This window comes from Ictidomys tridecemlineatus, unplaced genomic scaffold, assembly GCF_052094955.1.
Source record: "Ictidomys tridecemlineatus isolate mIctTri1 unplaced genomic scaffold, mIctTri1.hap1 Scaffold_382, whole genome shotgun sequence".
Taxonomy (NCBI): Eukaryota; Metazoa; Chordata; class Mammalia; order Rodentia; family Sciuridae; genus Ictidomys; species Ictidomys tridecemlineatus.
Genome location: NW_027522518.1, coordinates 64962 through 92595, shown reverse-complemented (window position 1 = coordinate 92595; position 27634 = coordinate 64962). Strand labels below are relative to the sequence as shown.

The 27634-nt window shown below is 42.8% G+C and overlaps 1 protein-coding gene across 7 annotated transcripts in view; it reads left to right on the top strand.

Annotated features, from left to right (window-relative positions):
• Positions 1-27634, top strand: part of LOC144373393 (uncharacterized) — a 59334-nt gene that overhangs the window by 14296 nt on the left and 17404 nt on the right. For 2 of the 7 annotated variants that reach the window (XM_078036484.1, XM_078036482.1), the window contains 8 exons: positions 6155-6310; positions 6746-6820; positions 8442-9345; positions 9819-9912; positions 21626-21747; positions 22257-22396; positions 22849-23018; positions 23453-23558. In XM_078036484.1, coding sequence (XP_077892610.1) covers positions 9330-9345; positions 9819-9912; positions 21626-21747; positions 22257-22396; positions 22849-23018; positions 23453-23558 — 648 coding nt within the window. In that variant the 5' untranslated portion in view covers positions 6155-6310; positions 6746-6820; positions 8442-9329. Of the gene's footprint in view, positions 1-2251; positions 2330-6154; positions 6311-6745; positions 6821-8441; positions 9346-9539; positions 9913-18319; positions 18521-21625; positions 21748-22256; positions 22397-22848; positions 23019-23452; positions 23559-27634 lie in introns of those variants that run through there. The other 5 variants (XM_078036483.1, XM_078036486.1, XM_078036485.1 and 2 more) reach the window with 5 other exon arrangements.

Sequence of the window (27634 nt, the reverse complement as noted above, 5' to 3'; positions counted from 1 at the left end):
GGCAGAACAGGAATTGTCGTGGTTTGGAGTATGGTTACATTCTATTCTTGGGCCTATGATTTTTTTTTTTGTCCTTGTCATTTTCTTTTCCATCATCATCTTCATTGAATTTCTCTGTGGCTTGGTTTTCTTCTCTGTAGAATAAGGTTTTGTAACTGTGTTCATCAAAGTGTCTTCCAGCTCTAGTATTGTAAAATTATTTTGATCCTTTTATTGTCTTTTAAAATTGGATGAAAGGGCTTTGTTGTGGGAAGCTTTGATCAGTGGTAATGAGATGGTGATGCCTACTTCAACTCTGTGAGGATTTATGAAACCTAAACTACAGAAACAACTTAAGACATTGAATAATGGACATCTTTCTCCCTGGACTCCTGAAGGACCACGTGGGTATCACTAAAAAGTGCTCAAAGACTTAGTTTCATGAAGATGTGTTCAAGTTAATGAAGTTGCTTAGATATTCAAGTTAATGAACTTTAATATTTCATACTATCTCATAGTATTTACAAGGAATATATAGCTGGCAAAGAATAATGTTGATCTGTACCTTAAAATATATATATATATAATTTATAATAATTTTACAGGATTTCTTAGGTTCTCTCTATTTACCCCGATCCTCCCCACATGTGAAAATAATATTGTAAACAGATAATAAAAAAACTCCTAATAGATACATTAAATAACATTATTAAAATTAGGCTACTGTTTATATGCCTTAATTGATTTTTTTCTTTTTGTGTTCTTTTCTAGAATGCATTGATTCCAGTGACCCACATCTTATGATTCACCTAATGATTAATAAGTGACCTAGTAACTAGTGCAAAGCTAGTCCTCAGCTAGTCATCAGTCTTTTGAACATTATTTAATTCTGTTTTCAACTTTTATTTAGTTTCATTTGAACCAGTGAATTTTGATTTGGATGAGAATTGTGGGACATTAACGATCTGGCCTGGTTTTCAACCTGACGTTGCCCTTTTTGCTAGAGGATTCTGTTTTTTCCTTGTAGTGTTTCCCTTTTCACAGAGCACACGGTTTGGTGATGTGTGTTTCTATTACAGGTGCAGTGGTCACTAATGGCAGACAGACTTATCAGTAGCTTTAACTAAATTAAATAATTGAATATCTCTAATGATTAACCATAACAGTTTCTCCTGGTAAATAGAAACCTATTTTCTCATATTGTAAACCCTTTAGACTTAAAATAATTAAATTTTAACCACTGTTAAATATATATGTGTGTATGTATGTGTGTATATATATATATATATATATATATATATATATATATATACACACACACATATATAATTTGACCAAAGGAAATGTATCCTGGTTATAAAAGGTAAACATTTATAAATTATTCTTTAATTAATTCTTCATGTAAACTTCACCTGTTAGATTGTTCAGATTTATATACTCTAATGCATATTCACGTACTCATCACCAGCATTTAACAAACTAGTGTTAATTATTTAACTTTTATTAAAGTCCTTCATGGTATGATGAAATAACTTGAGGTGATTAAAGGTGGAGAATTTTAGAACAGCGAATTCGGCTTATGCAGCAGACTAAGCACAGGTTCCTGAATATTGAACACTGTTGGGTTTTAAAGTTGATCATAACTGAGATTGATTCCAATAGGACCCCCAATTTCACTTTCACCAAAGAGAAAGGCAGTCATAAATATTTCCTTTTTTAAATATCCATACTTTTCACTTTAACCTTAATAACTATCATGTTTTTATTTTGTTTACGGAATACATTCACATGTCATGTAATAACAGCTGATAAATATGGAACATGTACTGTGTACTAGGCACCATTTTATATATGCTGAGATCATTTAAGGATCACAGCACCTTTTAACATAGATATGGTTACTTTTTATAGATGAGGAGACTGAAGGTCACAGAGACAGTAAATGACACATTTCTTGGTTCTCCCCCTAGTGTTGACCCCATAGTCCATTTTGGGGATCACCATTATGGTGAGCTATCTTCCAACATAAAAAAAAAAAAAAACTTCTATGAACCTCCCTCTGGTTCACACTAGGTGATTGAATTCTGATCAGTGCAAAAGTACAGTTACTTGGAGACTATTGGAAGCACATCCTGAAGGACACAGGAGAATATATTCTAAATGGAAACTTGTGTATTACTTAAAGAACTGTCGTAATTTAGGAAGTCTACTTTCTTGGCTACAATCTAACCAAGAAGTACTAAAGGGTTTTAATGTAAATACTCCATTTTTCCTGCAGACTTTCACCCAAGAAGAGGATATGTTCAGTAGATACAGACCATCTTTTCCTCAAGACCAAGTACTCCTCCAGGTTTTCTTAGTAGTGATATTTTAGTCAACCTCAAAAAACTTCAAATTTGACTTTTAGTAACTTTGTTTGGCTGTTACCTTGGCTGACTGAAGCTCTTTTCTGAGAGTCTCTTTTTATAAAAACAACTAACCTCTTCTGTATCCCATAGGACGACTGAAAATATAAAGCTATTTTTAAATGCTATTACTGGTGTTACATCTCAAAATTTACATTTCTATTATTAATCTTGTGTTGATTAACTAATCTCACAATTCTTATTAATTCAGAACTCCTGCTTTTGGATCATCTTATACTAATTGTTACATTTATATTTTGTCTCTTTATTTAGCAAGTTTTCACTATTAATTATAAGATGGAATCTAGTTATGACAGGCACAAGTTCTACCTCATATCAATTAGTAAGAATCATGTCTCTCCTAATGTCCTTGTTCTGAGGGTCTGTGGTTCAAACTGCAACTCTAGAAATGTACGCCAATTTATACCAGTGTTTTGTAGAATGACTATAACATATATGCTTCCCAAGGTATCCATAGCTTTGCATTCCCTCAATTGTCTTCATAAATGCTATTTATTTATTCTGACAAGTTTTAAATTCCTTGTTCATAGAAATATACATATTCTGTACAAAAATGCTAGCTTATTTTAGGATCTCTAGACTGATAAATATATGAATATGTGGGTATTCTGTATTTGAGTTATGGATATGTTTACATGAATTTGTGAGTATAAAAATTCCTCTATTTTTAAAATTTCTATGCTGTCTGCTTTACTGTATTATGAAAGTCTTTAGCTCTTAAACACTATTGTCTGTGAAGTTCATATCATGACTGCTTTTAGCATGTAATAGGTGAGATTCATAAGTGACAGTGATTGAGAATATGGCCTAAGGTGGAAGTATTTTTATTATATACCTCATGAAAGCAATCAGTCAAAACATGAGAAAGATGAAACTAAGGAGGAAGATCAAAGATGTCATTCCTTGGTGTGCTTTTACTGCATTGTTACTAATAAACCAGGTCTGCAGTGATAGTGATGCTTGAATAAGGCTAAACTGAAGTCAGTTTCTCAAGAAATAACATCTTTAGATTTTTAGAGAAATATTTTAAAATGTTCTTTTAGCATTTAACCACTCCTTGAGTTTCTCTGAATTTGCTAATACTATGAGAGATCAAGTGAAAGTTTCAGACCACAGAGGCATTATAATCTACTCAAATCAGTATTTACTGCTAATTCCTCACTATGTTCTATATCATCTCTTTATTACTGAGGATCCTTCTCTTGAATTATTTTAGAGGTCTGTTGGGGATCCATCCCATGACCTCCCAGTGGGGGATGATCACGATAGTTAATTAGAATTGACTTTAGTGGTTCAGAATCAAAATATGAGTTTGAGTGGCAGGTTTTCTTTTCTTGCTAGATTATTAGAGGTTTGAGTTCTGAAAGAAGGAACAGCGTAATATGATGGCAAGGGCTAGCTATAACTATATATCAACTGATATGGTAGAAGTTTAATATTTGGGGGGATGATGAGATCACCAGCCACCTTATCTCTCCTTCCTTAAGAGGAATTATGAATGAGGGGTTTGTATAGTATAGAATCTGCCATGTAGGCTTGTGTTTCTGTCTCTGTAGTGATCCATCGTTGTCTTTAGTATCTCACACAGTTGGCAATGATGATAGTTTTTAAATCATTTTTTTTCTTTTGGGGCAGGTTTTTTTCCTCTGGCAGAAGTATTAGAAAGTTATGAAATAGTAAATTCGTCACTTTTTTCTGGATGTGTAGCAAAGCACAAAGACAGGGAACTTCTTATGTATTGGACTATTTTGCTTGGATGTACATACATGGTCCTGTAAGAGTGGAATGACCCAAATTTACACAAACATCTAGTCCACGTTTATCAAGACTTCTTACCCATGAAGAAGAAAATACAGAATTCATTTTCCACTCACTTAAATATTTATTGAGAAACTTCTGTATGCCAAACAATTGTTCCAGAATTACAGCAATGAGCAAAATAGAAAAACAAGTTCCTGCCCTTATAGCCAATTTCAGTGGAAGCAGATAATAAACCAGTAAATAAGCCAAAAGCTGTTAAAGGCTTATAGTAAAAAAGTAAAGCTTGGAAATGGGATAGAAAATTTTGGAGTCAGGGAGGAAGGCATTGAAAGGTGACATGTGAGAAATAACCAGAAGGAAATGAGGGAGAGAAACATTAAGCTATCAGAAGGAAGAATGTTCTAGGTATAGGAACAGCCAGGGTAGCCATCCCAGGAACTCTCCAGGCACCATGAGAGGCAGCAAAAAAGCCATTGTGACTGGAGTGAGCTATTCTGTCCTTGCAGATGGTCAGAGACATATAGGAACCAGGACATCAATTAAAAGGACTTAGATTTTCTGTGCCAATTGGGAAAATACTAGAAGGTTTTGAACAAAACATCCTAAAGTAACTTACACACTTTAACAGGATCTTTTCTTCCTGCTATGTTGAGGAAAGACAGTAGACATTCAGTGTACAAGCAGAGCCCTGTTAGAGTGTTGTCAATGATTCAGACTCTATGGTAGAAGTCAAGCTGATGCTCAGTGTCTTTTAAGGGAGGAGCCAACAGGGTAGATTTGTTATGGATGATGAGAGAGGAAATGACAGCAAATAGAAAAATGACTTGCTCTTTGCTGAGATAAAGACCATGAGAAGTACAGGGTTTGGGTAGAAGGAAGAAAAGGAATGACTGCTAAGATTTCAGGTTTAGACGTGCTAAGTTGAAGTGGCCTTGCCGTGGAGACCAAAACAGGTCATCAGATGGAGTAGACATGAGTTTACAATCATCAGCATGTATATAAAACTTACAGGTAACAAATCATCAAGAAAGTGTGAGTATAGATATTAACAAGAATATGGCCAGAGTTCTGGTGACACCAATGTTGGTCAGAAGATGAAAACTAATGCACCAAAAAAGCAGAGCAACCAGAGTATGGATCTGTTGAGAGTGAGAAATGTGGTGTTCTGGGTAAGAAAAAGCACTGCAGAAGGGAGGTCATGTGTGTTTATTGCTGCTAACAGGTCCAAAAAAAAAGAGTTCTGAGAGAAATGACCACTGATTTATTTGTGGTCAAGGTCATTGGTGATTTTGATAGGAAAAGTGTTAATGGGTCAAGGGTTGGTAAAAATTTAATTGGGAAACTCAAGTGGGAAAAGAGAAATTGCAGAAATAAAGTATGAACAATTCTAAGTTTTGTTATAAGTCAAAGAGCAAAGATGGTGTGGCAGTTGGCCAGGAGGCATCAATCTGCCTGAGGAGGCAGGATAGTCCTAGGTTCTGCAGACATTCACCTGCCAGGAATGTGAGCAGTAGCCACTTGTAGTCTGTGACCTCAAGGACCTTATCTTGGGCAAATATAAATTCTTGAAACATTTTCCACTGATACACTGGTGCTAAAAAGAGATAGATTAACTAAGACAGCTATTAGTGTACCAGTACTCTTCTCCTTTTAAAACCTTACTTTACATTCAATAATTTCTCTGATTCTTCTGTAAAAGTTAGTTTTTAACTGTATTTCTCAAAAGCCTTTTAAATTTCAATTTGTTATTTTCATATTTGTCCCCTGTCCTAGTCTAAGTTAATTGGGGAGGGATATATTTTATTTTTCCTTATATTTTACCTTACTTCTGCACAGATTTTCTTTGTTCCAAAACTATTTTTTTTAATAAATTACTATTGTGCTTCATTTTGGTAGATGATGGATTTGTTTTAAAGATCAGTGTCTTCATAAGGTTTGCAATTAATTTCTATTCATAGGATTGTGTTTGGTGGTTTTGTTTTTTACAGAGGCCCTGTGAAGCAAGCATAGTGAGAACAGGCTCACTGCGGCTCAGTAGCTCCTCCATTGGGGAACTTCATCTTTGAGGAGAACAAAGTGAAAAGCACCTTCCCCACCCTCCAAAGCAGCTCAGCATTCAAGTGATGGAAATGGCCAAGTGACTGGTAATGTTACTTTTCCACATTAACACTTTCATTTGTATTATGTTCTGCTTAATACAAACAGAAATGATATGTTTGTCTTTTTATTAAATAATGATATTTAGGATTTATAAATAGTCCCTGATTATTCTCACTTGACTACTTTCTATGAATCTGCAACACAAAATAAAATGACAAAATTATATGGCTTCATTATCCGAAAATGAGCAGATTGTAATTTGTAAACTTATTTAGAAAACATTGCCACTCCAGGATTGACTTATATAGTGAGAGAAATGAATCTAAGTGGAATTTTGTCATTTCACAGTTGGGTAGTAAAATGACTTTTAGCAAGGTCAAGGCTCAATTCTTTCTGGATTATATATAAAAAAGCTACAGTGAAGCTGTAAAGGTGCTTTATGTATGAGGCTTGTTTATAAATTGTGTTGTTCCTTTCAGCCCTGCAGTTAGTAGATGGGATTCCTCCAGACAGTGCTTTGGAAACAAGCTCTCCTGAGGGGCCATCCAGCCCAGGTATGACACCTTGACTCCACTCTGTGTCAGTACTGAAAAAGAATTTCCATGACAGTTGAGGAATAGATTTAATTAGAATGCTCTATGAAAGAGATCAGATTCTTTGACCTCATTTCCCAAATTTATTTCATGAAATGAATTCTCCTTCCCTTACTCCCCCCAGGAGTAGGGATTAGAGTCTAAAACTGGCACAAAATCAACATTTCAGTTCTGGAATTATACCTGGAGGACTTTCCCTGTTTGGTCTCTTGTTTTTCCTTATTCAATGTCAGGTTGACATTTGTTAACCTCCTTCCCAAGAGTACTGACACATCATAGTTAGAAACGTTTAGTATGTTTTGGGAAAAAAATTTACATTAAAATATAAGCATAGTTTTTTAAGCAATGCTTCTAGGTATAGATTCAATGACCAGGTATCCTACTGTCATGGTAAAAATTTGTTACCCTGAAAATACTTTCTATTATATAACTTGCATTATCAGTTCTCCTCAAATAAGTAACTGAACTAAATTTTATTAAAAGCATGTGCACTATGATAAAATTTTATGTGCATTTTGACTTATATGTTCAATTATCAATATTAAATTTGCATATATACTGGTATATATTGTTTATAGGATATATTCTTCATCCCCATGTTTACCAAATTTGTAATCACATGACTCACATTTTACTTATGCCTGTATCAACATGTGGTTTTATATATGCTTTCATACATAATTTCACAGTATATTCTTATGAATATTGATATTTCCCAATTCACATATTCATTCTTACACTAAAACCCTAACACAATCCAAAATTTTATATTGACCTTTATGTTACTTCTATAAGAAAGGCAAATTTTACTTCAATCCTTGTACACCAATAAGAATTTTAAAGTGTATTTTGACTTTTATTTTCAATGATCAATATTAAATTCACATACATATCACTGTATATAATTTATAGGGTATATCCTTGAAACTCCCTATTTACAAAATGTCTCATCATATGATTCATATAACAGTCTCCCTAATGTCATACCATGCATGTTTTTTATGTATTTTTAACATATTTTCACACATTCATCTTATGAATACAGATATTTCCCAGTATACATGTCCATTCTTTAACCCTAATCCTAACTCAAACCAAATTTTTTATTATCTTTACATTACCTTTCTATCTAAATCCAGTTTGACTTGAATCCATGTTTTCCAATAAATTTTAAATTGTATTTTGACTTCTATTTTAATTGTTTAATGATAAATATGCATCTATACTAATATATGTAATTTATAGGTTATATCCTCACCTCCACTTATATACAACATGTATAATCACATTACTCATATTGTATTCTTCTCTGTGTTATAACATGTATATTTATATATGTTTCAGTACATTTTTAATGTAAATACTTAGGACTGTTCATATTTTCACATACACATGTTAATCTTTAACCCTACCACTAACTCAAACCAAAATTTCATATTAACCCTAACCTTACCTCTACATATTAACCAATTTTACATAAATCCATGTGATCAGGTGTATATGTACCTGTGAGTGCTAGCTGTGCTTACTGGTTCAGATATGTACGTGTGTGTATGTATATATACATATATATATCTGACAGGAGACCTCAGCAGTCTTGTGCAGCCAAGCAATTGCATCATCACTACCAGGTCCCTGGATTGGCACCGGCAGGTTTCCATGTTTGGCCAGAGTTATTTAGTGCTGAGCACCGCATTGGCCAGAACTCCAGTCCTCCCAGAAGTTGAAGCCAGGAGGGCTGTGAGAACTACCTTGGCTCCAAACAGCAAAAGTTGTGCATGGACCCCAACCTCAAGCGCTACTGCAGGGGAGCGGGGGTACGACACAACATTCCTGCACTGCCTCCTATACTGTGGCCCAGACAAGGAACCGGCACCCTACGCCACCTCCTGGGCAAGTTCTGCAGCGCCCCCTCCTGCAACACAAGCCATCCTCCCCATCTTCCCGGGAACTCTACTTCCCGCTCGCCCTCCCTGCACATCATGTGGCCCCACCCCTATATTGTTGGGCACAGCCCTGCCCTCAACTCATAAGTGAATGCATGATGCGCACACGAACGAATGCAAGACGCGGTCATGCTCCACGCGCACATGCATGCACACACACACGCACGCACGCATGCACAGACGCACTGCTAACTACTTCTGTGCAGTGGGTTTCCTGCGGCCTAGAAGTTTCAGGCAGATGGTGGAGAAGCGCGTGTCTTCAAGTAGCTGAGGACCTACCTTTGCAAGGCTGCCTGGCCTGCTCTGCTCCTGGCCAAGAAGCTTTGTCGCCCTCTGGGATGAAGTCCCTTCTAGCTTTCAACTTTGCGGTTCCTGGTGAGGATGTGAGGCTTCCCACAAAGGCAGCCTGGCACTCACCACTGTGCTCCTGTTGGACATTGTGCATCCCAGTGGAGAGCCTCAGGTAGAGAGGGCACCAGTGTGTCCAGCAGTTTGTGGGGTGCAGCACTGGCTGGAGCGGCGTCATGGGACCAGAGCTGGGTAAGTAATGCATGAGGAGGAGGCAGAGTGTGTCTCTCTCCCTGTAAGGTGGTTCATGGATGCGCGGACCCTGCTGAGTCCTATATGGGATAGGAACCTTGCTGGATAGTTCTTAGGGAACCAGAAGCAGGGTGGGGTACGAGGTGGGAGGGGTAGAGGTGGGTGAGGTAGGAGCTCCGTGGGGTAGGAGCTGGGTGGGATAGTGCAGGGGAGGGTGTGCTCTGTGCTATCCATGGGAGGCAGTGACTGAAGGGGTGACCATGCTGAGGCTTGTGGGGGAAGGGTCCTGGCTGGAGATCTTAGGGGACCCGAGCTGGGTGGGGTAGTGTCTGGGGAGAAGGCGCACTGTGCCTGTTGTTGCTAGACATTACCTTGTAACATTCCTGGGCAAAGTCCCACCCTCAACACACAGGCGAGTGCGTGAGGCACACAAGCTTGGGCGGGCATATTGCAAGCTGTTTCTGTGCTCTGAGTTTCCAGGCATCCAGAAGTGGCCAGTAGACAGTGGAGAAGCATGTTCCTCAAGTACCTGAGATCCTTCCTGCTGAAACTGGGAGCAGAGCCAAGGTAGGGAGACCTCCAGTGTCCTCAGCAATGTGTTGTGTATGGCCCTGGCTGGAGAGGTGTTGGGGGACCAGACTGGATGGGGTAGGTGCTAGGTGTGGTAGTGTGTGACGAGGGGGCACACTGTTTCTGTAAAGTGTTGCCTGGAGAGGAAGCTCATGCTGAGGCCTTTGGGGGCACCGCCCTGGCTGAAGAGGCTTCAGGGGAACGGAGCTGGGTGAGGTAGTTGGTGGGGAGGGGCACACTGTGTTTGTATCTGTGAGGAGATGCCTGGAGGGGGCGCTCTTGCTGAGGCCTGTGGGTACAAGGCCCTCACTGGGGAGGTGTTAGGGCACCAGGAACTGGATGGGGTAGTACATGGGGAGGGTACTTGCTGAGCCTGTCACTGCAATGCAATGCCTACAGTGGGTGCTTGTGCTGAGGCTTGTGGGGGTGCAGTCCTGGCTGGAGAGTTATTGGGAGACCAGAGTGAATGGGGTGGAGCTTGGTGGGGTAGGAACTTTTGTGGGGAGAGGTGCACTGTGCCTGTTCTTGCTAGGGGTTAGCTGGAGGGGGCAGTTTTCCTGAGGTTTGTAGGGGCACAACCCTGGCTGGAGAGGTCTTAGGGGACCAGAGCTGGGTGAGGTAGTACCTTGGGAGGGCTGAACTGTTTTTATAACTGTGAGGTAGGGCCTGGGAACATCCCAGCACATATTCCCGCCATTGACACACATGTGCATGCAGTTTGCACACATTCACTGATTCATGCAGGAACTTATTCCAAACTGCATCTGCACAGTGGATTTCTGGGCAGCCTAAAAGTATACTGCAGATTGTGGAGAAGCTAGGGCCTTCAAATCACAGAGATCCTTTCTACTGATGGCTGCCTGGGCTGCTCCAGTCTTGCCCCTAGACTATGTCACCCTCTGGGAAGGTGTCCTTGCCGTCCTTTCTCATTTATGGTTCCTGGTGAGGATGTTGGGCCTCCCACAGGGGCAGCATGGCCCTCACCACCACCTCCTGTTGGTCCTTGTGGACTTATGAGGACAGTCTCAGGTAGTGAGGACTCCAGTGTCCCCAGTGGTATGTGGCATATGGCCCTGGGTGGAGAGGTTTTAGGGGACCGGAGCTGGGTGGTGAAGGAGTTTGGTGGGTAATGTGTGGTGATGGGGCACACTGTGCCTGTCTCTGCGAGGCAGTTACTTGAGGGGGCGCTCATGCTGAGGTCTGGAGGGGGCGCACAGCCCTGGCTGGAGAGGCATTGGGGATTGGAGCTAGATGAGTTAGAGCTGGGTGGGGTAGTGTGTGTGGAGGGGGCATGCTGTGCTGGCCCCTTGAGAGGGGCCTCTTTCTGAGGCCTGTGGGGGTTGGACCCTTGCAGGAGAGGTGTCCTGGGACCAGAGGCTAGGTGGGTTAGTGTGTGGGGAGGGGGCACTCAGTGCCTGTGGCTGCAAGGTGATGACTGGAGCAGACACAGGTGGTGAGGCCTCTGGGGGCGCCACCCTGGCTGGAGAGGTGCAGAGGGACTGGCAGCTATGTGGGGTAGTGGCTGCCTGCTCTGAGTGAGTGCCTGGAGGGGGCATTAGTGCTAAGGCCTGTTGAGGTGGGGAAGTGTGGCATAGGAGTTAGTGTGCTGTTCCTGGGTGCTCTTGACATGAGCTGAGTGGGTGTGGCAGAGGTTGCAGGGCAGTGGGGCAGAGGCACTTGGGTGCTGTTCCTGGGTGCTCCTGGAGGCAGCTGAGTTTGTGTGGTAGAGGTTTTAGGGCTGGTACCTGGCTTCAATAGTGGGGCCTTGTTGGGGGAGTAAGTGTGAAGGGAAACTTTGGTTGGGGGCTAACCTGAATGGGGGGATGTTGAAGGGAGAAAGAGGAACACCTGGTTTAAATGGGAGTATGCATGTATCATTTTTAAAGTTGTGCATATGGTGTATCATTTTAAAAGCTGTGTTCTAAACTTTATCTGCCAGTGTTTTCTTTTGTTTGTCCCCCCAAAAGAGTAAATTACAAGTTTTCAGTGTAAGTCTATTCTCTACATTCTGTACATATAATTTATGTGTTTTTCTTGTACCTTTTATTTTATTACAATTAGGTGATTTGTAATGATTCATTGTTTATATATCAATGACTTTCATATTTTAAATCAATCATTTTTATGGAAACCATTTTTGTAAGTCCTCATTTACTTTGCTTTTTAGTTCACTATTTCCCAGTAAGTACAATTACTCATCCATTGGCATTTCCCTTTTTGCTGTGCAAAGTATTTCATTCTGAAATACTTTGATGTGTATTTTGTCCAGTGTGTCTTACTCAAGCTTCATGGAAATTTAATTATCAGTTGTTTTTGTCTGATATTCTTAACTTCCACTCATTTACTGGCATATGTCATCACTTTGTTCTTCTTTAAAACTGAGTAATATTCCATTGTGCATATTGACCACATTTTCTTTATCTGTTCGTCTGTTGAAGGACACCTAGGTTGGTTCCATAGTAAAACTCTTTTGTGAGTTGAGCTACTTTATAGCATTGATGTGGCTGCATCACTGTAGTTTGCTGATTTTAAGTCTATTGGAAATAGACTGAGAAGTGGGATAGCTGGGTCAACTGATGGTTTCATTCCAAGTTTTCTGAGGAATCTCCATACTGCTTTCCATGATGATTACATCAATTTGCAGTCCAACCAGCAATCTATGAGTGTGTCTTTTCCCCCACATCCTCACCAACATTTATTTTTGCATATGCAGTAAGTTAGGAGAAACCAGAATGACAACACTTTACCTTCTCAATCAAACAGCATCATGCTGAATGATCAAAGTTCAACATTAACTGTACTTGACAACAGATGTTAAGTTTCCCACCCCCTACTCCATGAAATAAGTATCATCTGTCCAATTCTTGTAGAAATGTTTTGCCTAAAACAGATCATGAGGAGGCAATCAGAAACATTCAAATTCTGCAGAACAACTGTTCAGGACACTTCCACAATGTCAGTGCTGTATAAAAAATGTCAGAAAACCATTATAGATTACAGGATTCTAAAGAAAAATGACAACAAAATGCAACATGTGATCCTTGATCATATCCTGTATATTTAAAAAATCCAGCTATAATGGATTTAGGAAAATTTGAATATGGAATATATACCTTGATAGTAGTTTCATATCAATATCAAATTTCCTCAAAGTGATATTAGTATGGTGGTACAAGAAAATTTTCCTATACATACCAAAATATTAAAATTGATGAATTTAGCTGAATACATATTGGTGTCATGCTAATCTTCATTTTTGCTTAACCTCATTTACATATAGAAAAGTATACAGATTATGGTGCACATTATTTTACTGTTCTTGAAACTTTCCTATAGGATTAAACATTTTAAAATAGCATTTTAATGGGAAAAAAAAACAGTGTTAGACAAAGTTCTACATAGTCTGAGTTAGTTGCACCTACCTAAGCACACATTCTAAAACTAACTTTGCTTCTACCAGATGGCTCTTCTACTTGGGGCAGTGCTCTGAGGTCAAGGTAAATTGCTTTGCCTCTTACTAGCCCTTGCCTCAAGCCTCAAAAATCTTTGGGAAGTAAAACAGTGAAACATCACAGGTCCACTATGTCTTGTGGAAGCTTTGTACCACAGACAGAATTCTCCATAGCCAAGGAGAAGAGTTACACCTAGGATTGTTTACCACATGGAGATTTTCTTAGCCAGGTGTGTGTCCCTCCTGCACCCCACTGCCCTACCTGAGGGACAGGGCTGGCAAATTTGCAGAAGTCAGGGAGGTCAAAAGCAATCCTGATTTCTTCCTTTTGAAAATTCACATGTTGGAAGTTCTCTGGTGGGCTGAGATGACCAAGTGTGGGGTCAGCTGGCAGGAAAGCACTCCAAGTAGCTCCTTCCACCTCCCTACAAGCTCCCATGGAGAGGCCAGGAGAAGCAGCATATGCAGTCAGAAAACAAAAGGACCCCATTCTTCCCCAAGTGTGGGCTCCCTGCACTGGTTGGTGTGAAAGACTGAGGGGAAGCAGGGAGTCTCCTCAGGCAGGACCCTATGGGTTTCTTCCTTCCCCTCTTTTGCCAGCACCAAGCTCCTAAAGGCAAAGAGAGCTGGAGAGAATTCTTGGGCAAACCCAGTGGGAAGTCCTGAAGGAAACAACATTTCCTGTGAACTTGCTTGTGGGGTGGCACAGTGATTAGTTAGAACTTTACAAACAGATGCGGGCATATTTGTCTTCCAAGCTGGTAAAGCAAGTTTTAGTGTAGCAGGGCTCAAAGTCATTTTCAAAGTCAAATGTTATCAGTCTATTCCCCATTTGCCAATCATACACCCATGCACTCCACTCAGAGCAAGCACATATGTTCAAATGCTCAGTTGCCTGTCTCCCCCCTCTGCCATCTCTCCATGCTTTGCCTTCCTCCCAGGTGCACAGGCTGTGGAAGTACTGACTGTGCCCAGTGAAAGACAGGAAGACGAGTCTCAAAGAACCTGGAGCTTGCTCTAATAACTTGGCTTCTCCTTCAAAGAGCCTTCTAAACTCCCTCCACTCCTTTCCTCCCACTCAATGAAGAATAGTAAAGCTCAGATTTTGCATAAAATTCTTGTTCTATTAAAAAAATCTGTCCTCTCTTATTCGTAAAGCAATCCAAGAGAAGGATTATGCATTTGATTGAATTGGTTGGTTTTGTATCAGGTCTCTGAGACAGGACAAACATTTTAAGTGAAATCACACATTCAAATTTTGTTTGTATAGTCCAGTTTCACCTGGAAAAGTCAGTATGTTACTAAGAATATTTTCTTCCATCTTCAAAGTGGTGAAGTATTTGGAGGCCAGTACCCAGGGTTGTGAATTCTTCCCTCAATTTTATTATTTCATTGTTTTCATTTGAGCTTCTTTATAGCAATGTAAATATATATATTTCAACAGTCCATCCCAGACAACATCAAATTGTATAATTTTACTCTTGACAACATCTCTGTGGCACTGACTAGAAAGGGTTTATTTACCCTGGGAAGAATATCAATTAAAAATCAAATGTTCTCAAAACTCTTTACACTTATGTTGGAGCTAAATAGCACAAGAGCTACCAGAGTTCTTCCTGCTACTAATATCATGGTTTCATGGTAAGACCAGGCACAGTATGAAGAAATAAATTTCAGTAGCAAAGGTAGGTCCCTCTCTAACAATATATATATATATATATATATATATATATATATATATATATATATATATATATTATCAACATAGAAGATAATCCTAGAAGAAGATAATGCCTGCATTCCAGCTATGGTGCTGCCCTGAGCGGCAGAGTGATAGAAGGGGATCTTGTCATTGCCCAAAACTTTTCCCATGCCAGGCTCCATCAAACAGAACCCTGAGGGCATCATATGTGGCCTGGATGTATCGAAGGACCTTTCAAATGCCCTGGCGCCCACATTGCTCCTCCCACTGCCTACCCAAGACCTTCCACTGTCCCTGTTGTAACATCTTTGTGGACATAGTGTTCCACCTCCCTGTCCGCTCACCAACCCATCCCTGGACACCTGGTCAGGACCAGGAAACTCACAGCATAAGTGGGCCACAGGTGGGTATGAGACCATCTTCCCAGTCTGCTAAAAGTGGCTCCCTGCTACTCTTGCTCACTTCCATCTGTTATTGCCTCCAGTTCTGCACCTGTCCTGGGAGGCTGGCCTTGCTTGCACAGGTGCTGACATGCAAAGGGCATCCCCTCTGTGCTGAGCCTGGTGGAGTCAGGGGGAGGAAAGGCAGTGACTGTGCCCTCCCCTGGCTTGCTGATACTAGATTCCCAGCCTTTTTTGCTGACTGCTGCCTGGTCCTGGGGATCATTGCATGCCTTGGTCTGGGTGTCCTAGTTGTAGGGTTTCCTGGTTCTGAGTGTGTTTGTCTGATGTGCCCACCCTACTCTGGTTCACAAGTGCAGACGGCTGGTTGGGCAAGGGTGTTTTTTCATCCTCATCCAGTATCTGAGAAAACAGAGGCCCAGAGTTTTTATGTCCTGCTCCAAGTGACACCAGGCGGATCTTGTCTCTAAAAATCTCGCTCAGAACAGGTGACCTGATGTGCTATGGGGCTAACTGTGCCCTAACCATGGAAATGCCAGGTTGTCCTTGAGATGAAAACCTGTGTGTAGGGCCAAGAGCAGGAAGCCTAGGGGGCTGAGTTGGGGAAGACCTGAGCATTTGGGGGTGATGGAAGTCAGGTCAGATAGACCCTTGAGGTCTGCCTCCTCTCCCCTAGGAGTTGGACCACCACTGTGGGCAGGTGAGCAACAGCTTGAGGTATCTGAACATCTGGCATTTCCTGCTGCTACTTGTGTCCCTTTGCCTGTACCTGGGTGCCCTTCTGGTGATGTGCATCGTCTTCCTTGTGGCCACCACAGTGATGTCATTATCCTTGGACAAAGCCATTGCTAGCCACACAGTCCCAAGGGCCCACACTGGGAATAGCATTCCTATAGAGTATTTATACATTCACCAATTGAAGGATTGTTCATTGTATCTAGTTTTTCCACAGTGTTTTAGTTTTCTTTTGTTTGTACCAGGGATTGAACCCAGGGGTGCTTAACCACTGAGCTGCATCTCTGATCCATCTGCCCCCTTTATTTTTCTTAAAGTTTTTTTTTTCTTTTGAGTCAGGGTCTCATTGAATTGCTTAGAACCTTGCTAATTTGCTGAGGCTGGCTTTGAACTTGCAATCCTTCAGTCTTAGCCTCCCAAGTGGCTAGAACTTAGGCACACGCCACTGTGCCTAGCTAGTTTTTCACAGCTATAAAGAAAGCTGCTACAAACATTGGTGTACAGGCATGCGAACCTAAGTTTTCATTTCTGTTGGGTCAATTCTTAAGGGTGGTATTGCTGAGTCATAAGGTAACTGTAGGTGGAACTCTGTAGAAAATGGCCATTTTTCTTTCAAAATCACTGTACCATTCCTAATTTCTACCAGCAAAGTATGAAAATTCCAGTTGCTCCACATCCTTACCAACATTTCACACTGTCATTTGTTCTTGTTTTGTTTTCTCTTTTTATTGAAGCCTTTCTAATAAATGAGTAGTGGCATCTCATTTAAGCTCCAGGTTATGTTTTCCTAATGAGCAATGATGTTGAGCTTATTTTTATGTCTTCTTGTCCATTGGTAGGTCTTTGGCAAAGTGTTGGCTCCAATCTACTTCTCTTTTAAAAAATATTGTTTTCTTTCCTTACTAAGTTATAAGGGTTGTGTACACTGGGTTGAGATCTATGTTTTCCAAATTTTTCTTGCAATCTGTGGCTTTTCATTCAGTTTTCTTCATAGCATCTTTCGAAGAACAGAAGTTCTTAGTGGTGTTGTTTTTCCAGTTCTGGAGTTTGAATCGAGGTGCTCTGCCACTGAGTGTTGTTATTTATTCTACTTGGAAAATCATGTCCTCTGTGAGGAACAGTTTTATTTTCTTCTTTCCAACATGTGTGTTTTTATTTTTTTTTCTTCTTAGTGTTGACTAGGAATGATAGGAGTGGGCATCTCTGCCATGAGATTCCTTTAGTATGGCAATCGCTTGATTAAAGGCTCTTTCAGGAAGACTGGTGGGTAGCATCAGTGGGGGGAGGTGAAGCTGCAGACTCTGAGACAACTGAAAAGACAGAGGATCCTGTCTGCTCATCACCTCCCATCCTTTTATTCAGCACCCCACCACTGCCATATGTGGTTCCCTCCCACCTGTGACTCTTGAGCTTGGCCCTTTTTCCTCAGCCCTGTGGTCTGCCTGTCTTCTCCTCTGTCCAGCTTCACTCCATCATTGAGTTTGCCTGGCAGCCTTTTCCCTTCCTCCATCCTGTGGTTCTTCCAGCCCCAGGTCAGGCCATAGGCCCTTCCTCCTCTGCTCAGAATGAGGCCCTCCATGTCCAGGATCACTATTCTCAAGGGACCTAAATGTGGTCTGCCCTCTGGGATTCCCCAGTCAGGGTTCCTTTCTATTATTGGAAGCACCCATCTCAGGCATTGATCCCATGCTCCAACTTCACTCCCTTTCTACTCTGCCCCCTGACTGCAACTCCTCCTGGAGTCCCTTGCTTGGTGGTTGGTGGCAAGGTCTCTCGAGCCAGACCTCATAAGTCCAAATCACAGCTCTAGAACTAACCAGCAGGGAGACCTTAGGTAACTACTTAGCCCCTGGTCAGTCAACTTCCCTATCTGTAAAACAGAGATTGTGGTATAATTCATGTAAACCACATAGAACAGTGGCTGTACCAGAAAGTGCCCTGTGTGTTGAATACAGACCACAATAAATGTTGGTGGATGAGGATGTGGGGGGAAAGGTACACTCATACACTGCTGGTGGGACTGCAAATTGGTGTAACCAATCTGGAAAGCAGTATGGAGATTCCTTAGAAAACTTTAAATGGAACCACCATTTGACCCAACTATCTCTCTCCTAGGTCTATTTCCAAATGACTTAAAATCAGCATATTACAGAGACACAGCCACATCCATGTTTATAGAAGCTCAGTACACAATAACTAAACTGTGGAAACAGCCTGGATGCCTGTGAATAGATGAATGGATAGAGAAACTGTGGTATATATATACCTAATGGAATATTACTACTCAGCATTAAAAGAAAATAAAATTATGTGCAGGTAAATGAATGGAGTTAGAGAATATCATGCTAATTGAAGTAAGCCAATCCTCAAAAACCAAAGGCTGAATGTTCTCTCTGATAAGAAAAAAATGGAGGAAGTTTGATGAGGCAAAGGGGAGGCAGAGGTGAGGATGGGGCATGGGGATAGGAAAGTTGGTGGAATGAGATGGACATCATTACCCTAAGTACATGTATGAATGCACATATGGTGTGATGCTACATCAGGTACAAGCATAGAAATGTAAAGTTGCGCTACAGTTGTGTACAATGAAATAAAATGCATTGTGCTGTTATATATAACTAATTTAAAAAACCAAAAAACAAACAAAAAAAGAAAACCTAAGGCTAGCATGGTCTGCTACAAAGCTCAATAGACCTGGTATTTATGATTCTAGAACCACTCCTGACCTTTTTCCATGACCCAATGCATGTCATCCCTTCTTGTGCTAAAACAGAAATCGACATAAAATTTGAAGGTAGACTGTGACTCAAACATCATTGCATTCTCAGTAGAAACACAATTGACCAAGAGAAAGCTGAAAAAAATGTTCAACATTACTAATCCTTAGAGAAATGCAAGTTAGAATCATAATGAGATACCCTCCCACACCTATTAGAATGACTATTATCAAAAAGACCAAAGAACCAGCGGCACATGCCTTAATACCAGTAACTCAAGAGGCTGAGGTGGGAGGATTATAAATTCAAGGTAAACCTCAGCAACTTAGTGAGACCTGATCTCAGAATAAAACTTAAAAAGGTCTGCAGTTGTGTATCTGGGTAATGTACCCCTGGGTTCAACTTGAGTATAAATAAAAGAAAAAGAAAGACAAAAGATATTAAGTACTGGTCTGGATAGGGAGAAACTAGAATTCTTGTAGAATGTTTGGTGGAATTTAAATTAGTCTAGTCATTAGGAAAATCAATATGGGAAGTTTCTTTAAAAATCGAAAATAGAGCTCAGTTGGTAGAGTGCTTGCCATGCATGGACAAGGCCCTGGGTTCAATCCCCAGCACCAAAAAAAAAAAAAAAAAAAAAAAAATTACCCTACAGTCCAGACATCCAACTACTTGGTATATATCCAAAGGAAATGGCATCAGTGTATTAATAGATATCTGCACCCCATGTTCATTGCAGTAATATTCTCAGAACCTAGAAATGGGAAAAGCTGTGTCTATCAGTGGGTGAGTTGATATAAAAAATGTGGTTTAGTAATATAAGGGGACACTATTTAGTCTTTAAATAAAATTAGGAAGTCCTGTCACTTGTGGCATTGAATGAGGGAGGCCAAAGGACATTTTACTGGGGGAAATAAGCCAGGCATAGGACAACTATCACATGATCTCACCTACATGTGGAATCTATAAAAGTTGAACTCATAGAAACAGAGAGCAGAATGGTGACTGCCAGGGGCCCAGGAGTGGCTGGGCTGTGGATGGGGGAGATGCTGGTCCCAGGAAGCCAAATTGCACTTAGATGAGGGGGATGAGTTTAAGGGATCTATTGTACAATAAGATGACTACAGTTAATAATAACATATAACAGAATGAGTACAGTTGATAATGTTATATATACTGGAAAATGACTCAGAGAATAGATTTCAAGGGTTCTCAACACAAAAAAGAATATGAAATAATGTATATGTATACATGTTTCAAAATATGTTTTATGCCATAAATATGTACAAATTATTATCATTATGTTATCATCATCATCATCATCAGGGATTGTACGGAGGGTTGCTTAACCATTGAGTCACGTCCCCAGCCCATTTTATGTTTTATGTTGAGACAGAAGTATGTCATAAAACCCACCCTGGAAGTGAAGGAAACTGGGAAGATATTTAGTTGGTAGCTTGCTACCTCCTCCCCAAAATGGAGCTTTGTTACAACAGAAAGGAAGAAGTGGCACTAGGATAAGCGAGGAGCACTTATGCCTACTTCCATTAGCACTGGGCCTGAAAGGGGGATAACTAACCATCACCAAACTTCTCCCCATAAACCATATGACATGGTCTCTGTATTAGATGCTTTCTGTTGCTCTAACAAAATACCCAAGAATGGGTACTTTATAAAGAGATGAGGTTTATTTAGCACAGAATGCAACATTTGGTAGCCCCTGAGACTGATCTTTGGTGAGAGTGATTACAACATGGTGAATGGCATCATGGTGGGAAGACATGCAAGGGGTCGAGACTGAATGGCCAGAAACTGGGGAGGATGAGTCTTGTTCATTTTATAACACCCCCTCTCACAGGAACTAACAGGGACCCATGAGAAGTTCATTACTCCCTTCCAAGGGCCTCATCCCCAGTGGCCAAATTACCTCCCACTAGGCCTTACCTCTTGCAGGTTCTACCCCCTCAACACTGCCACACCGAGGACCTAGCCTCCAGCCTAAGAACCTTTGGGGGATAAACTACATCCATCCTCACAAGCTCCAACAAAGCCACATTGTAAGAGCAGGATGTCCCCGTCCAGAAGTGTGTATCTGAGGCCAGGGGAAGGTTGATATCAGTGGGCACAGGAAGCAGCCAGAGCCCCCATTCCGGAACCTCTCTGATGTCACATTTGTAGTCATGGTACTCTGGGTGCCAAGCCAGGAGAAGGAGCAGTTGGCTCTCATTTGTTTGAGAGCAGGCATCGCAGCATGACTGTATCAAACGATTTATTGTCCCCACCCCGACCCCCAGCCAGATCCTGGCTATTCTCAAGCCTCTGGGCTTGTTTCACTGTGGCAGCCCTGGTGTATCTAAGTGCTGTGTTCTTTATATTTCCGTGAGTCTCCGGGCCAGCTGTGGGTTCTCAAAAAGAGACAGAAGGGAAATAGACAGTGAGAGTGCAGAGGCAGGGAGGTGGAGGGAGGCCAAGAGGGGAAGGAGGATATTTAGTGGGAAGCACAGAGATGTGGGGAGCCTGAGGATTTGGGGGGACTGTTGGAGGCTGGTAATGCTGGTGACATTTGGTGGAGGGAATGGGGTCTGTCTCTAGCCTGGATATTCAGATCTGTCCTTAAGGTGTGTGGGTCTGACCTCAGGTGAGCCGGGCCTCATGGGGGCTCTGGGTTGCCCCCGACTAGAACGGAGTCTGGCTCTGATTTCAGAGGCCGAGCACTGGCGCAAAATGGAGAGTGGGCCTACCCAGTGGTCTCCGGACTTTTCTGCCTCCTGAGTTTGTATAGCCTCATTGGCATGAATTTTTCAGACCCAGGAATCTTGAACAGAGGTAAGGCCTCGGACTCCTGGGAGAGGGAGGTGGCACCCCAAGGCTGGTGCCTACAGGGGTCATTTGTAAAGGGCTGACCCCACCTGTGGCCTCAGGATCCCTTCTTACCCTGTCACTATTACTTGGGCCCTGGCACTTCATTTCCCAAGCCACTGAAGTGTGAAAAACAGAATCCTGGAGGTTTTCCAGTTGCTTTAGAAGGGAGGACGGGCCAAGAGAGGCAGCAGGCTCTTCCAACCACGCAGTTCCCCCTTCCTCCTTCCCATTTCACATCCAACTCCAAGCACTGATCACTATTCCACAGGGGGAGCTCCATGTAGAGCTCCTGTGCTGGACAGCCCTTCTCTCTGACTGCCACCCATCTGAGTGGTCAGCTTGCTCAACAGGCACTGGGGTTCCCCTGCCCTCCTCCTCCCCACCTTCTTGATGCCCAGTGATGCTATGGGGCTGCCCTGAGCATCAGAGTAATACAAGGGCCTCCTCCATTCCCACACCTCTCTCCCTGCCAGGCGCCTTCAAGCAGGACCCTGAGACTGTATACATGGCACGAGTGAATGGCAGGTTGTACCACATGCCGTGGTGTCCCACGTGTTATTTTCACCGCCTGCCCCGAACCTTCCACTGCAAAAGGTGTGACATCTGTGTGGAGGTGAGTGCTCCTCCTCCCTGTCCACTCACCAACCTATCTCCTTGCACCTGGCCAGGACCAGGAACCTCACATCATGAGTGGGCCAGGTGGGGGTATCAGACCATATTCCCAGAGTGCTTCATGTGGCACTCTGGGAACATGGTTCACAAGAGCAGACAGCCGGTAGTGGAAGGGCATTTTTTTCATCCTTTTCCAGTACTTGAGGAAATGGAGGCCCAGAGTTTTCATGTCCTGGTCCACGTGACACCAGGCAGGTCTTGTCTCTAAAGACCTCACTCAGGACAGGTGACTTGATGAGCCATGGGGTCCTAACTGTGCTCTCACTGAGATGGGAACCCTTATGTAAGGTCAACAGCAGGCGGCCTAGAGGGCTGCGTTAGGGGAGGCCCCAGGATTAGGGAGTGATGGAAGCCATTCCAGAAGGACCCTCAGACCTGTCTCCTCTCCCCTAGGAGTTCGACCACCATTGCAGGTGGGTGAATAACTGCGTGGGGCGCCGAAACATCCGGCTCTACCTGCTACTCCTCGTGTCCCTGTGCCTCTATCTGGGTACCGTGCTGGCCACCTGCGTGGTTTTCATCATATGCAGGAGGAACGTGGCGTTTTTGGACAAAATCATGACGTATCCACACACTCCCAAGGGCGCACACTGGGAAGTGCTGATGTGGTGGGGAGGGAGGGGCAAACAGCCCAGTAGGGTCAGGGTGACAGGGGAGGGGCTGATGTGGGCGGGGCTAGAGGGAGAAGTCACTTGGCAGGACCTGTGAAGGACATTTGGAAGGCCAGTGGAGTCAGGAACATGGACGAGATAGGATGCCTGTGGAGTTAAGAATCTAGGGGCCCTCAGAGTAGGGTAATGAAAGTTGAAAAGGGACAGGTGGGAGGACAGTGTGGTGGAGGGAGGTTTCCCTTGGTTGTACTGGACTAACTGTCCAGTCCATGGAGGGAGAGCCATGGGCAGTGCTACCTGGAGTGGGAGGTAAGGAGGGAGCAGTGGGGTCGAAAGCGGACCAGGGAGGAGCTCTTCCATGGCTTCCATTCTTAGCCTGTGCACAGCATCCTAGTGGCTGTACCCACTGGGGCCCTCCTGGTCCCGCTCATCCTGCAATTGTTCATCAAGGCAGTGGCGGTGGGCACCGCAAGGCGACCCTATGAGGAGAAGGTAAGTGGTGAGTGTGTGTGCCCTTGGCTGTGTGAGGCATCTTGCACCTCTTCAATTAGACACTTTGTGCACTTTCTCCACTGCCCTTGGCCTTGATGATGCCTCATGAGTCCTTCCAGACCCACCTCTGAAGATGCAGCTCAGATATTTCTATACCCTGGAGCTTGGGGCCATTTTGCCTCCTGGGTGCATTGCATTGAAAGCCTACTGTGTGGGCTGGGGATGTGGCTTAAGTGGTAGTGCGCTCGCCTAGCATGCGTGCGGCCAGGGTTCAATCCTCAGCACCACATACAAACAAAGATGTTGTGTCTGCCAAGAACTAAAAAGTAAATATTAAAAAATTCTTAAAAAAAAGAAAGCCTACTGTGTGCTGGGTGTTCTAGGTGGTAGTTATTTGAGGGATGGGTGTAGGGGTGAGTAAGTACATCATGCCCTTGTGTTGATAAGCAACCTGCCATCAGAATAACACTGGGAGACACCAGGAACACTCTGAGCAAGGGGTCAGTCCTGAGTGGTGTAGCCAACTGGAAGAGACTGGGAGTTTGGCGAAGCCCAGGCTGTAGAGGAGAACATGCCACTCTTTGTGTCCTAGGTGTGCTTTTGGAGAGGCAGACAGGAGGGCATTGACTGTGAGAGGTACAATTTTGTAGAAAGGCACAGAAATCTGAAAGTAGGGTGTTAACAGAATGATGAAGAAATGGATCCTAGTTCAAGGACAAGGTGACATGGGCAATGAGGTTGACCCTATGGGGGTCAAGATTAGAAAGGCCCAGAAAGCCAAGCTTGGAATTTTGTTTGGAAGAACTGGAAACCTGGGAGCCATGAAAAATTTTGTGAAAATGTCATTCATTGAGGGGTAATTAGAAACAGTAAATTCACCCTTTTTCATCTATAGTTAGGGATTTTGACAAATGACATTGTGTACTCTCCATCAAGATCAAGGTTAACCAGTTTCACTACCCCAGAAAATCCTTTCATCTCTTGTTGTCATTTTCTCTCCCTGAGTCCTTGTGGTTTTTCTCTTTCCAGAATCATGCATCAATGGTGTTTTGGGCTTTCTAGTCTGGCTTCATTCACTGAGCACGATGCATTTGAGATTCATCTATGTAGTTGCTCATATCAGTAGTTTATTTTCTTTTGTTTCTTGTAGTATGTATTTCCCTACAGACTATTTGTACATTCACCAATTGAAGTATTTTTTCTTTGCATCTAGGTTTTGGCAGAATTTTTGTTTTGTTTTTGTACCAGGGATTGAACCCAGAGGTGCTTAACCACTGAGCAACAATCCCAGCCTCACCCACCCCACAACCAGCACCCTTATGTTTTCTTTTTGAAAAATTTTTAAAATTTTGAGAAAGGGTCTTACTAAGTTGCTTAAAGCCTTCCTAAGTTACTGAGGCTTTGAACTTGTCACCCACTTGCCTTAGCCTCCCAAGCCATTAAAGTCATGGGGAACTGTGCCCAGCCAGTTTCAGGCAGTTATAAATAAAGCTGATACAACAACCATTGATGCATAGACATGTGGACATAAGTTTTCATTTCTGTTGGGTAAATTGTTAAGGGTGGCATTGCTGAGTCATGAGATAAACTTATGGGACATTTTAGAAAACAACTCTAATGTTTCTATTTTGTACCAGCAATGAATGAGAATTCCAGTTGCTCCACATCCTCACTAGCATTTGATACTGTCATTGGTCACTATTCTTTTTTGTTTTCAAATTGTAGCCTGTCTAATAAATGAGTAGTGGTATATCACTAGGGCTCCACTCTGTATTTTCCTAATGACTAATGGTGTTGAGCATATTTTTGTGTCTTATAAGCCATGGGTATATTGATGGTGAAGTGTTTGCTCCAAACTTTGCCCATTTTTAAAAAAACTGTGTTGTTTTCTTATTGAGTTTCAGGAGTTCTCTATACTGGATTCAGATGTATGTGTTGCAAATCTTTTCTTGCAATTCATGGCTTGACATTTTATTTTCTTCATCGCATCTTCCAAAGAGCAGGAGTCCTTAGTGTTGATGTTTTTCCAGCACTGAGGATCTTACCAGGGGTGCTCGATCACTGAGCTTCTTCCCCAGCATTCGTTGTTGTTCACTCTAAAAGGAACCTCATGTCCTGTGGAGCAGTTTCTTTGCTTTCTTCCCCATCTGTGTCTTTATTGCTTTTTCTTTGAGCATCCACTAGGAATGATATAGTGGGCATCTTTGCCCTGGGATTCCTTTAGTATGGCAATCTCTTAACTAAAGGCTCTTTCAGGAAGACTGGTGGGCGGCATCAGTGGGGGAGGGGAAGCTTCAGACCCTGAGATAGCTGAACAGACAGAGGAGCCTGTCTGCTCATCACCTCCCATCCACCACTGCCATATGTGGTTCCCTCCCAGCTGTGACTCCTGTGCTTGGCCCTTATTCCTCAGCCCTGTGGTCTGCCTGTCTTCTCCTCTCTCCAGCTTCTAGTATCATCATTGACTTTTCCTGGCAGCCTGTTCCATTCCTCCATCCTGTGGTTTTTCCTGCCCTAGGTCAGGCCTTAGTCCATTGCTCTTCCTCCTCTGCTCAGAGTGAGGCCTTCCATGTCCAGGATCCCCAAGTCTCAAGGGACCTAAATGTGGTCTGCCCTCTAAGATTCACTAGACAGGGCTCCTTTCTATTAATGGCAGCACTAATTTCAGGCACTGATTTCATGCTCCAGCTTTCACTCCCAGCATACTCCATTCCCTGACTGCAACTCCTCCTAGACTCACTTGCTTGGTGGTTGGTGGCAAAGACTCTGGTGAAGACCACATAAGTTCAAATCGGAGCTCTAGAACTGAGCAGCAGGGAGACCTGGGGTATGCTACTCAGCTCCTGGTCACTCAATTTCCCTATCTGTAAAACAGGGAATTGTGGGTTAATTCATGTAAACCTCATAGAAGAGTGGATGGCACCAGAGAGTGCCCTGTGTGCTGCTGTTACATCACTACCATTCCTTCCCATGGTCATCTACACATGTTTGTGCTCATCTTAAAAGTCATACAAGTCCCAGCCTTAACATCCCAGGCCTCCACTCCACCTGTTGTACCTTCTGGGCCTTATTTCCTGAAAGAGTTGATCTTGTTCACTAGCTCCCCCTTCACTTTCTGGCCCAGCTCAGCCCAGCCCTTGCTGTCAGGATGATGCTCTCATTAATGGCCAAATTCAGCAGACATCTTCAGACTACTCTTTCTGGTCTAGACACAGCCTCTGAAACCAGAAGTCGCTGTCTCAGCACTTAACTCTCTGGGCTTCTCCTCTGCATGTACCTGGGTGGTGTGAGCTGGGTTGCCTACATGGTTCCCATGATACTCTCTCTATGCTCTACCCTTTCCACTCCCCTTGGTGCACAGGGCCTCAGGTTGCAGCTGCCCTCACCCACTGAAAGTAGCCTGGCCATGCTGTTTGCGGTGTGCTTTCCATCCCCAGTGCAGTGACGGGGCTTTGTTTTTTTGCTACTCGGTATTAAACCCAGGGGCACTTTACCACTGAGCTACATTCCCAGTCCCTGCTACTTTTTATTATGAATCAGGGTCTCACTAAGTTGCTGAGGCTGGTCTCAAACCTGCCTTAGTTTCCCAAATCACTGGGATTACAGGTGTGTGCCACCCTTCCTGGTTGGACCCAAGCATTTTTGATGCCCTGAAATATTTCTGATGGGGGTGCATCTCCGTGGTAGAGTGTGTGCTTAGCATGTGCAAGGCCCTGAATTCTTCAGTCCCCAGCACACAGAGAAAAGACATCTGAATCAATGAGTGAACCATCAAACAGAAGAACCAACATTTGGGGATAGAAGGAAAGAGGAAAGGAACAGAGAGAAGAATTGTGTCCTGACCCCCCAGGATAAGGAGAAGAAGGAGAGACAACAGGAAGTTGGGCAGAAGATGGGGCAAGAAGAAGATGCTGCTGAATTTTGGTCCTGTGGAGTGTGAGGGTGTTTGAGACACAGAATTGGAACAGGAGCCCCAAGAGTGGAGCCAGTGAGAGAGGCTTGTCTGGGTGCCTCAGAGCTGTTGGATTCCAGTTGTGTGTGATAGGGTCCCATGTGGGGGGAGGACGGTATTCACA